This window comes from Salmo salar, chromosome ssa11 (genome assembly GCF_905237065.1).
Source record: "Salmo salar chromosome ssa11, Ssal_v3.1, whole genome shotgun sequence".
Lineage (NCBI taxonomy): Eukaryota > Metazoa > Chordata > Actinopteri > Salmoniformes > Salmonidae > Salmo > Salmo salar.
The window spans coordinates 9,616,689-9,628,810 of NC_059452.1; the positions used below are offsets into that span (position 1 = coordinate 9,616,689).

General features: G+C 44.0%; 1 protein-coding gene across 14 annotated transcripts in view; it reads right to left on the reverse strand.

Annotated features, from left to right (window-relative positions):
• Window positions 1-12,122, reverse strand: part of dgkza (diacylglycerol kinase, zeta a) — a 139,750-nt gene that overhangs the window by 32,660 nt on the left and 94,968 nt on the right. For all 14 annotated transcript variants that reach the window (XM_014126422.2, XM_045689028.1, XM_045689030.1 and 11 more), the window contains 12 exons: window positions 11,999-12,081; window positions 11,519-11,579; window positions 11,068-11,181; window positions 10,243-10,383; window positions 9,578-9,656; window positions 9,332-9,387; window positions 9,084-9,146; window positions 8,555-8,628; window positions 8,334-8,445; window positions 7,993-8,192; window positions 4,915-5,015; window positions 526-605 (listed from right to left, as the gene is read on the reverse strand). In XM_014126422.2, coding sequence (XP_013981897.2) covers window positions 526-605; window positions 4,915-5,015; window positions 7,993-8,192; window positions 8,334-8,445; window positions 8,555-8,628; window positions 9,084-9,146; window positions 9,332-9,387; window positions 9,578-9,656; window positions 10,243-10,383; window positions 11,068-11,181; window positions 11,519-11,579; window positions 11,999-12,081 — 1,164 coding nt within the window. The remainder of the gene's footprint in view (window positions 1-525; window positions 606-4,914; window positions 5,016-7,992; window positions 8,193-8,333; window positions 8,446-8,554; window positions 8,629-9,083; window positions 9,147-9,331; window positions 9,388-9,577; window positions 9,657-10,242; window positions 10,384-11,067; window positions 11,182-11,518; window positions 11,580-11,998; window positions 12,082-12,122) is intronic.

The following is a 12,122-nucleotide window of genomic DNA, read 5'->3' on the forward strand; positions in this document are numbered from 1 at the left end:
AGAGGGGCAAGGATGTCATTTTCTGGCAGAATCGCAGTCTCCCCCATTCACAAACAACCACACATGCAATCCTTTCCCATCCTAAAGACAGGTTTGGGCTTGTCTGTCCAGATGAGCCACCGTAGACCAGCCTGCGAGTAATTGCTCTCGACATCAGCAAGTTCCTTCCTCCTCTTCTAACCTACTCTCTTCCTTCATCTCTTGCACTCTCACAACTTCTTCATCAGAATTATTTCCCACATCCTCTTACGACATTAGCTCAGTCCTACCCCTTTTGTCTTCTTCTACTCTCTGCCTGTATTGTCCTCCATTACAGACATTTCTGAGTCCTCCCAGCTCCTTTGTATTTATGTTCTCTGCCTCTTATCTCCTCATCATGCTCTCCTGTCCCCCCCATCGCCCGGTCTTTCCTGTCATTCATCAGGTTACCCCTCTCCTTTACCCAGAGTTCCAACTACCTCATCAACCCAGACTCTCCCTTCTGTCCCCTTCTCGCTGTCCCCCCCTTCTTCCTTAATTTCTCACCTCTTGGAGCCTCTCGATGTGGGAGCGGCATGTTTCCAGGTCACTGTCTCCCGGGACAACGATAAGTCCCAGTGGGATAGCTGTGGGGAGAGATGAGAGACAACATGCTGTTAAACACTGCTGCAGGTGCCCAGGGATCGAGCCATGAAAAACCATTCTACAGCTAGGTCCACAGGTAGCTCATAGACACAAGCTACAAGAGACAGACTAACGGATTGTGTCCATTTATCAACTCGAACCCAGAATGGTTTGGGGGAAGTTCCTTTTGTTGGCAATAGATCAAGGATATTTTAGACTTGGGCTTCCTGGATGCCTTGTGTTTCATAGAGTGCCACGCAAAGTCCAATGCACTTAGTGAACTCAAACCCCTTTGAAACGGCTGTCAAAGTAGGTGAAGTGTGTAAACCAAATAGCAATACAACACAATAACAGAGGAAGAATTCTCTAAATTTGATGTCTGCAAGAGGACAAACTGTCTGGTGACATGTTTGTGATTATGCCCACATGCCCATTGATTTGTGCTAAACTAGGGACAGGCAATTAGGCCTAAAGCACAACTGGGCAGCAGGTGAGAGAGCAGATACACTGTATCAGTGAGCGCATCAAAACCACATTATGTGATCATGAACGTCCGGGCTATTCACAGGGCCTTCTTTAGAGGTCAGAACAGAAGAGGAAGACTCGTGGACTATCAGGCTGAGATTTGTGAATTGAAAAAGTGGCTCTGAGCAGCAAGTTTTACAGGCGGAAAGAGAAAAGCAGGCAGATTTCTCCACCGAGGAATGTGCTGTTGCCTAGCAACCCTGGAACAGTCTGTCTCCAATTGAATTTGGCTTCTTCCTCTTTTTCCCCCCTCTTTTGCTTTCCTCACTCTGCAACAGTGGAGTTGTCTAAGCTCTTTATAGGTGTCAGGCAACCGAGACAACTGCCTAACGTGGTAGTAGCCGCGTGCTATATTTTGGTTTCAGAGACGAGAGCAAAGTGTTAACCTCAGCTATGACAGCTAACATCCTTTGTACCTCGAGATCCATGTGAAACGTGGGGGACCTAACTTGATTCAGTGTTGGCCAGAGAGAGTCTGATGTCCAGAATGAAGCTAAACTATGTGCAAATTGAATGACAGAACGATTGTTCACTTTAGCCTATCAAAAACAGCGTTGGACTTCTCTTGTATGTCAGCAAGCATGAGGGTGCATTATGTACAAAGTACGTTATTGGATCACCGTATGACAGTTTAATATGGACATTGAATTGACTTCTAGACTCAGTTAAAGTGTACTTCAGGTTTAAAAGCATATCTTCTTTTCTTTCAGTTGCATGTTCTGACATCTAGTGGTGGAAAACAAAGAATAAACTACTCTCAGCATTCCGTGAAGCGAATGGTGCGTACTGTTAGAAAACTTTTGGGACCTCCACCAATTATGCCTGAGAATCAAAACCTACTGGGAGATTTTCCATCCAGTATTATAATTGCTATATATATATATATATATTTATAATTGCCCCGTACCTCCATCCAGGAAATTTTGCGCGCTTACATTCTGTTTCACTACATGAATTCCACAGCGGTCATCGGGATGGTAATACGAGGCTATATAATTGCGAGAGTTCAGTAAGAACCGAATACATTCATCACACTTTCTTACTTCACATACTTCTTTGGAGATATCCAACAAGGTCGGTCCACAGCAGCTGGGTTTTGTGTCATTAGAGACAAAAAAAAAAACCAGCCCCAAACAGCATCACTTGCATATCAGAGTTACATAACTTGGGTCCAGTTAATTGTTGCAGTTTTGTTTGAAGAGGATTATCATATACAACTTCAGTACCGCCTAACTTCCTGAACAACAGACTTCAAAAGTCTAGACAAAACAAATGCTGCCCACTGTTTTTTTTAAGACAAAACAAACAAAACTTAGTTTTTAAGAAGGAAATAACTAACTAACAGTCTGAGACACTGTCTGGAATAGTTAGGTTTGTGCATGAGGATGCGAATGTGAGAACAATTAAGAGTGTGGGGGGGGGGCTCTAGCTGCGCTATGGAGGTGATTACCGTGTTGTCCTGGCACACAGGTACTGCAGGAGGCTGTAGAACACAGAACCACTGACAGGGCCCCTCTGGGGCCCCTGGGCATCCATTATAGACGGTAATGGGTAGCTACCTCATTATCGCCTCACAGTCATACACTTGATATCTAGCCAAAGTCAGATGCAGGGAGGCCCACACGGATAAACTCCTAGCAATTGAGTGGCCTGACGGGGATGGGAGGAGGGTTTCAAGGTGGACGGATAGCAAAACCTGGAGCAAATACCCACCTCCCCCTCCAGGAGGAGCTAGGAAAAGAGAAAATGAAAGAGTTCCATCTCTGTGGGGTTTCTGCTAAGTACCATATAAATCAAAAGGGACTTCCTTTTCCTTTGTATTTAGCGAGGCTAGTTGACGGCGGCATCCTTAAAAAGGGGCGATCAAGAGCCTGGTGTGTCTTTACAAATTAAATACATTTGTGCTAATCTACGTTTGACAGTGAAAGCGTCTATGCAGTCGCTGTGTAGATTTAGAGTCCATTTCACTCACGAGAAGTGATAGACACTCTTGCTGACAGTTCACCAAGGGGCGGATTGAGACTCAGGAAATGGATACCTTTCCTACACACGCCTTTCCTACGCACTTCTCAGTAGTTGCTATTCAGACTTACTTTATGCAGGTGCGTAACTGGCTTTGCAGGCGTGGTTCCCTTGTGTGCGCTGAATACATTTCATTCAGCCGCTGAAAACCCTCCCACTTGCTGGCCAACAGATTTTCTCGTGGAGTTTTCCTTCAATAGGCTTTTCAGCACATCTATCTTAAGCCATCCCTTTAAATACGGTGTCCCTTTAAGTTCTAATTTTGTCAGACTCACTAGAATATAAATATATGCATATTCATCTCTGTTTCAGCACCAACTGGTGGATTTAAAAAAAGAATCGGATTTTGTAGATTATTTAGGTTTAGGAAGGTATTTATGAATACTAAAAAACAGGTTAGCAGTGCCTTTACGCACGAAAGAACGAAAACGGTGGTTTGATCATTCTGAACATTGCCACATTTCATTATTTAACCCATTGTGATGTTAGAAGATTAGTGTTCATATAATTATAATTAGGGAGAATAGTGTACAATAGTAGGATATACCCTTGTCTATTGCCTGCACTAACCCTGGAACTGTGTGATGACACAGCCAAGTATTGCGCCATGTGTCGGGTTCAAACTGTTACGGCTTGGTCTGCGATCCGCTCCATAACGATTTAATTAGCATACGTGTATTTTCTTTTTTTTACATGATCAAATGTTACTAATGATCCTCTGTAACAACCACATGGCTGTGACATCGTTTTCAGAGGAAGCAAATGAAGGTAAACAAAACAATGTAATTAAATGGAATGATTATGTAGGCTATACCAACTGAAGGGAAATATTTGGCAGTTCAAATATGTGTGGTTATTAGGCCTACTGACGGTCGATACTGATAGTGGCTAATATTTAACATGATAAATAATAGGAAATAATTAAGACACTATAGCGTGCCCATCCCTGCAAGTTAAAAGGCAGTACAATTACAATTCTGCATAATGCCACAGCATTTCATAAACTTTACTGTGGGAAAGTTAATATGCTTCCGTTTTCTGCCATACGACAGGCTTCACATTTGTCTCCAGCGATTATAAGGTAAAATAGTTCTTAAACATGTGTCATTTCTATTTACAATTCCCTTATCCAAATGGATTACTCCTTTATCTAGCTCTCATCAATATGTCAATTACAGTGCATGGAGAATGGTATTATTTCCACAGGAAAAAATGAAGTAAACGCTTTTTCCACTTGGAACCGGTAGAATTATTAGGAAATTAGATCAGAATATGCCGTATCTGTTGACACACCTCTGTCACGCCTTAATGAATTCAATCTCCACCCCAAACAAATAGCAGGGGAATAGCATGCTATTCTCATGCTTAAATTCAAGGTCAGAATACGCGTAGAGAGAAAAGTGCATAAAAAGGGAATTTCCGTTCCATTTATGCTCTTAACTCGGGTCGGAATCGGCCCCTAAAAATGGCTCAAGGACACGTATAGTATATCTTCAACTGGCTCAGGTCCCTTACAGTGCGCGTATGGCCAGGATTTAACTCTACAAAACAAGCCTGCCATTTTGAAATTCACCTGCACGGCAATAAAAACAACTAAAATGTGTAGACTACAGAGTTCTACATCACTGAAAACACCTCTGGCTCGCAGTAACATCCCTGCATGAAGCAGTACTCAAGGGCCTGCTGTATTCCTCCTTGAACAGGCTGGCCGACACCTGAAGGATGATGGAGTTACAGTGCATTAGACAGAGATGGAATACTCACAGGCTTCTTTGAGTTTCTCCTTGTCATAATGTAGGGCCTCATAGTCGTGCATGCTAATACGGTTCACCCGGATCCTTAGCCTCTCCGGGAAGGGCTGCTGGCTGAGGAAGACAACAGAAGAAGCAGAGCCATTTGGGTATCATCTCTCAAAAATTGGAATTACACTGAACTAAAATATAACGCAACAATTTCAAAGATTTTACTGAGTTATAGTTCATACAAGGCAATTAGTAAATTGAAATAAATTAATTAGGCCCTAATCTATGGATTTCACATGACTGGGAATACAGATATGCATCTGTTGTTCACAGATACCTTTATAAAAAAGGTATGGGCATGGGTCAGAAAATCAGTCAGCATCTGGTGTGATCACCACTTGCCTCATGCAGTGTAACACATCTCATTCGCATAAAATGTATCAGGTTGTTGATTGTGGCCTATAGAACGTTGTCAGACTCCTCTTCAATGGCTGTGCGAAGTTGCTGGATATTGGCGGGAACTGGAACACGCTGTCGTACACGTCGACCCACAGTATGCTCAATGGGTGACATTTGTGTTGAGTATGCAGGCCATGGAAGAACCTTTTAGGCTTCCAAGGACTGTGCACAGACATGGGACCGTGCATTATCAGGCTGAAACATGAGGTGATGGCGGTGGATGAATGGCACAACAATGGACCTCAGGATTTCGTCACGGTATCTCTGTGCATTCAAATGACCATCGATGAAAAGCAATTGTGTTCGTTGTCCGTGGCTTATGCCTTCCCATACCATAACCCCACCGCCACCATGGGGCACTCTGTTCACAACGTTGACATCAAACTGTTCACCCACACGACGCCATACATGCTACGCTGTCTACCATCTGCCCGGTTCGGTTAAAATCCGGGATTCATCCGTGAATTGCACACTTCTCCAACATGCCAGTGGCCATTGAAGGTGAGCATTTGCCCACTGAAGTGAGTTACAACACCGAACTGCAGTCAGGTCAAGACCCTGGTGAGGACGACGGGCATGTAGATGAGATTCCCTGAGACGGATTCTAAAAGTTTGTGCGGCAATTATTTGGTTGTGGAAACCCACAGTTTCATCAGCTGTCCGGGTGGCTGGTCTCAGATGATCCCGTAGAGGAAGAAGCCGGATGTGGAGGTCCTGGGCTGGTCTGCGGTTGTGAGGCCAGTTGGACTTAATGTCAAATTATCTAAAATCACATTGGAGGGGGCTTATGGTAGAGAAATGAACATTAAATTCTCAGGCAACAGCTCTGATGGACATTCCTGCCGTCAGCATGCCAAATGCATGTTCCCTCAAAACTTGAGATATCTGTGGCATTGTGCTGTGTGACAAAACTGCACATTTTAGAGTGGCCTTTTATTGTCCCTAGCACAAGGTGCACCTGTGTAATGATCATGCTGTTTAATCAGCTTCTTGATATGCTACACCTGGATGGATTATCTTGGGAAAGGAGAAATGCTCACTAACAGGAATATAAACAAAAGTGCGCACAAAATGTGTGCATAGAGTATGACACATTTCTGGGATCCATTTCTGCTCATGAAACATGGGACCAACAATTGACATGTCGCGTTTATATTTTCATTCAGTGTATATATTTGTAGGTACTCTGAGTTTCAAACAAACAAATCATGTCAAATTGACACAAGAAAGATTATTCCATAACCTATGCTTGATTTCAGTACACAATTACACTGTACATAATCAGTTACTTTCCATATTCATTTCTAACTTAGTAAACTATTTGGGAGTTGGAAACATCTCGGCTGAGAGATAAAAAACAAATGAATATGGAAATAAAGGCATAAGTTTAATGAAAGGCTGTCACCCGGGAAGAGCATTAACACACGCTGGTGACAGGGGATCAGCCTCCAACCACGACACTCTGACAACCTGGGCTCACATGGCACAGCAGCCTGAGAGAAGCCAGAGGTGTTCAACGCTGCTTTCCCCCTTCCGTTTGTCACCGTGATGGCTTCTAGGATGATTATATATTCATGAAAACAGTTATGATCGGTGACGAATGTGACCTGTTCGCAGTGTGTGGGAGATCCAAAAACAATGGTGCGACTATAGCTTACCAGGACAATAGGTACCTGACAACAACAAGTCGTATAGGTTTCTTACTGCAGTATGTTGCAAAACAGTTGGGAGGACAACATCCAATGTCGGGGTATGATCTCAAACAACGTAAATCAGTGTAGAAGTGAATACAGCTGGGTTGTTTGTTTGAATTCCAGGCTCATTTGCATCTTATCATTCTTACTTTCTGTCCAAATGCCTGGTGTTTTGCTTCACAGAAGGTCGGGCCATTCTAACCAACTATGCAAAAAGGAAGAACGGTATCATGAACACGGTTTTGGGTGACCACATCTTTAAATCTCAGCTAAAACAGGCTTCTGTAAACACAATCATTGAATTTGTCCCCCCCGGACATTTCAATCATGTAGACGGAGGACTCATAATTCCCCTCCGTCAGCAAGTCAACACATTGTCGCGAGACTCACATCAGAATCAGCGAAGTATGAAATTAGCAAAAAACCTTACAACAGGTTTGACAAAAGGTAACGCAATTACCATGAAAATAAATAGGGTTGTTCATTCTGATAATACATCCGATTTTCAGCCTGTAGACAGACAGACTGATATGACGAAGACTACTGATGGAGAGAAAAGGAAGATGGTAGCAAAGCCATGTTGACTTTGATAAAACATTTTTGGTGTGTTTGTTTGTTTCCCCTTGTCGGCTTAGATTATTTTACATGCACACGTCTTTGTCAGCGCTTCAGCCACCCCTGCAAATGAATCCCACAGGCTAGCGTCGAGGACACCTGCGTGCCACACCCGCACGCCACTTAAAAATCACACGGCAAGAAATTGAAGAGCGACCTTCGCCTCGGTCGAGGACACTAGTCATGACTTGTGGAATGCATTACTTCCAACTCCACAAGCACCGTTATGACAACAGAGGCCACCTGCCGACAGCGCAAAAGACTTAACAAAGTACACTTCTAGAAAGTCTCCATAGCGGATTGATGTTCAGGATTCTGACTGTATTACTCACTCGTTGAGGAGCGGTATAGATGTCCTCCTCTTGGCCTTCTGCACCATGTTGGCTTGGTTCCTCAGGGAGATCCGGATGGTGGAGGGGGCTAGCTTGCACGGCTCCCCATCTACCTGCATGGGGATGGACTTGTAGGTGGTGAGGGTCACCTCTCTGCACTGGTTCAGCCGCTCACCGTGACCTCCGACCTGCAGCGTTGCCTACAGCACCAGGGAGGACGAGACGATCATCCGTCAGAGCAAGGTCACGACTAGGACAAAAAGAAACTGGCTCATCCATTTAATTAAATCTACTAACTTATGTTCTAACACACAGACAAATTCAAGTTGATAGGTGAATACCAGAGAGGTCATGGTGAAGCCGATAACTTCAATGCAGCCGTCGTCGTGCCGTTGTGGCTCAAAGTCATGGTGCTCGCTTGGGTTGCCCCATGGCATGGTACCAGCACAGTATCTAGTACACACATGGTTAGGTGACTAACTTAGCCTACAGCCTCCATTACAACAGTGACAAAATTGTAACATGTCATATATAACCCGTTTTCCCCATTGAGGCTGCTAACCTGGGAATGTTGAGGAACACCAGGCACTGCAGCTTCAGATCCTGAACCTTTGAGGTGAGGTCGGTGCCGTCGCACTAACGAGAGGAGACAGACAGACAGACAGACAGACAGACAGACAGACAGACAGACAGACAGACAGACAGACAGACAGACAGACAGACAGACAGACAGACAGACAGACGTCTCCATTACTGTACACATACGCACTCAGATCATTCCTGGAAGAGTTCTTACATGGCCTATAAAATGTACCCTTTGAAAGGTGCCACATTCTGACTGACTGACAGTGAAGAAGAACACATCTGTCAGTCTAATGAGATGTGATCCTTACAACCTACCTACTATACAAGCTCAGAATGAAGCCTAGGCTCTCAAACTGGGGTCAATTTCTATTTCTGCACTAACTATTTTTACTATGAAGTGGGAAATTCCTGTTAACGGATTTAGATTTGAACTTGAACCCGTTGTGGAATGACGTCACACAATCTGAGCTGCAGCCAAGGTCCATGTAATGGTCAGTTGAACTCACCACGACCTTGATGTGTTTGGCTAGGTCTTTGGAGCTGCCCATGAGGAAGTCCGAGAAGGCCGTCTGGTCAGAAGGAACACCAGAGAATCAAACTTGTAGATTATCAATAGAAAACATTGACACTACTAAAGCTATGGCCACAAATACAACAATTACTATCACAACTAATGGTAAAAGAGATGATAAAGGTGAGAAAATAGGAATGTATTTGTTATTTTCTCCTGTTTAGGAAACACAACTGTACCCACCCCTGCATAGAACATCTTGTTCCGAAAGCGGCTGTTGAATTTCTCCGGGTTGGCCTCTGAGGAGCGTTGGTTATAGAAGGCATGATAGGTTGTGAGTAATTATGACACAATGATTTGGCATACAGTAGATACACACAGCATCATTTGTTACTGTTGATGTGACCCGTCTACGGGTAGCACAGATTTATCCCCAACAACGGCATTTACATGGGATGTCAACGTTAAGAGATCGCTCGGAAATACAACCTCGAGACTCGTGGAATTCTAGTGTCACGTGTGCGTCGAAGCCGAGGCTGAAGTAGTTGTTGAAGATGTCGAGGGGGAGCTGCGGAAAAGAAAACCCGTACAAAAATGTGTTAATCCCAGACGTGATATCACCAAAACATCCGAAATCACAATGTCAAATGTTGACGTTTCAACACTAAACCGGAGTATGTTGCTGGGCCCATCTCCACCCTCAGTCCTACGGTCTTTCGTGACCCCAGACTACCCTCACTGCCATAAAAAAAATGCTTTTTTTAAATAATACATCATGTTTGAGGTCGTAAAGCGACATTGTGCTTCTAGTTGATAAACTCTCTCAACTTTTAGAACTAACTAACCATTAAATAATAAGGTCACAGAGGTATTTTGGTGTGTGGCCAGCCATGACCCTGTTCACAATAAACAAATTATATTGTGACATTGTAGAGAGGTTAGTTCTCTGGGGCTCGATGAACTCATCACAGTCAAGACCTGATTTACGATGTAATTACAAACACACCATCTGATAGGTAAAAGCGCAAGCACTAAGTTTAAATTTGATCAATCCTCATTCCCTGCATCACCCATCCACACACACACACCACACTATCATATATTGACAGTCCATGTCTGCAGTACAGGATCTGGGATGAGAGGGGTTTGTTCACCTTGTCCGTCTGATGCTCATCCTTCTCGTCTGCACCAGCATCCTGGTTGGGCTCCACTGTTAGATTCCACCGGTCGAGCTGGACGACGTTCCCATCCTCTACATGAGACAGGAGCTTAGACACCGGCTCATCTGTGTAACCCTGGAGAGGGGAGGAATAGAGAAGGACAACACCAAGAGCATTAAAACACAATTCATTGTAGAAAGCAGCTAGTTCCTCCCGAGATATATAAATTCTTCAAGACATTTTTCAAGAAAATAATAGGCGGTTATTGTCATGATTCTGGTGCCCTCTACAGAGTTAACTGTGCACCTGCATTGTCCAACGACTATGGAAAAGCACGTCTTTGAGGGTATACACCGAGTGTATAAAATATTAGCAACACCTGCTCTTTCCATAGACCAGGTGAATCCAGGTGAAAGCTATGCTCCCTTATTGAGGTCACTTGTTAAATCCCTTTCAAAATCAGCGTCGATGAGAGGGAGGAGACAGGTTAAAAGAAGGATTTTTAAGCCTCGAGACATGGATTGTGTACATGCGCCATTCAGAGGGCACACATAGACAGGTTTGAGTGTGTCAAGAACTGCAACGCTGCAGGTTTTTTCCCCCCCGGTGTGTGTCAAGAATGGTCCGCCACCCCAAAGGACATCCAGCCAACTTGATACAACTGTGGGAAGCATTGGAGTAAACACGGGCCAGCATCCCTGTGGAACGCTTTCGACACCTTGCAGTCCATACCCTGAGGTATTGAGGTTGTCCTGAGGGTAAAAAGAGAGGGGGGGGGGCTAACTCAATATTAAAAAAGTGTTCCTAATATATACTCACACCCCCCCAGTTGAGGGTCCTGGCCAGGTCGTTGCCTGTCCCCAGAGGCAGGATGGCTACTGCAGGCTGGGGGTTCAGCTGGAGCTGGTCCAGAGCAGACAGGATCCAGCCCACCTACACACAGACATGTTATGCGATATTTCCTTCAACAACATGCCCAACATTGTTATTGTCCTTGCTTGAGGAATAACATGTTTGAACAGCTTAACAAACTGCACCTGCAGCGTAGAGTGCGTTGCTGTTCAATCACTGAGATAAAACATCAAAGTTCAGGGCTTAGATCACTAAGATGGGGTCAAATGCCTTTAAGGGGAAAACACCAGATGCTGTGTGCTGTTATTTGAATGATCACAAAGTAAAGTTTGCCGCTAAAAATAGTTCAGGAATGTCTGTGTACTGCTTAAAAAGACCTTTGGCATTGCTGTTGTGCAACAAGCCTGTTTGTACTCACCGTGCCATCCCCTCCGCATGCCAGTATCCTCAGGTTATGCACCTTACGGTACATTTCTAACCTTGGAGAGACAGAGCAAGAGACAAAAAATCAACTTCTAGTTTTCTGTCACAGTCAGTCCACAGTATCAAGCCTGTTAACGAAGGTCTCCCACACTCAGTTAAATCGGCAGTATTCACAGTGAGGGGAGTCCTACAGCGCAAATGGCTCCTGGGCAGACAGAATAACAGCATAGGGTATCCATAGGAAGAACAAAAAAGAATATCAAAATAATAATAGGAATTAGAACGACTTCTTTTGGTTCAGATATATATATATATATTAGATGTAATGAGAAGAAACTCGGCGCCAGTGAGCACAGAGTAGTGGAATAGCTCCAAGACATATACGTATGATGATGATATTTATTTTTAAGGGCCAGAGTCAGTAACAAGTCTGCACTAGTACAAAGTTTGCACCTGCTATCTTTGGGAAACTTACCCATCCTTGGGTCCTCCCAGACTCAGGTCAAATACTTGGCGAGGGTTCAGGTACCACATGAACGACTGGATAATCTTGGCTCCCTGAAAATGAGTAGGAGTAAAATTACTACCAGTTCATCATC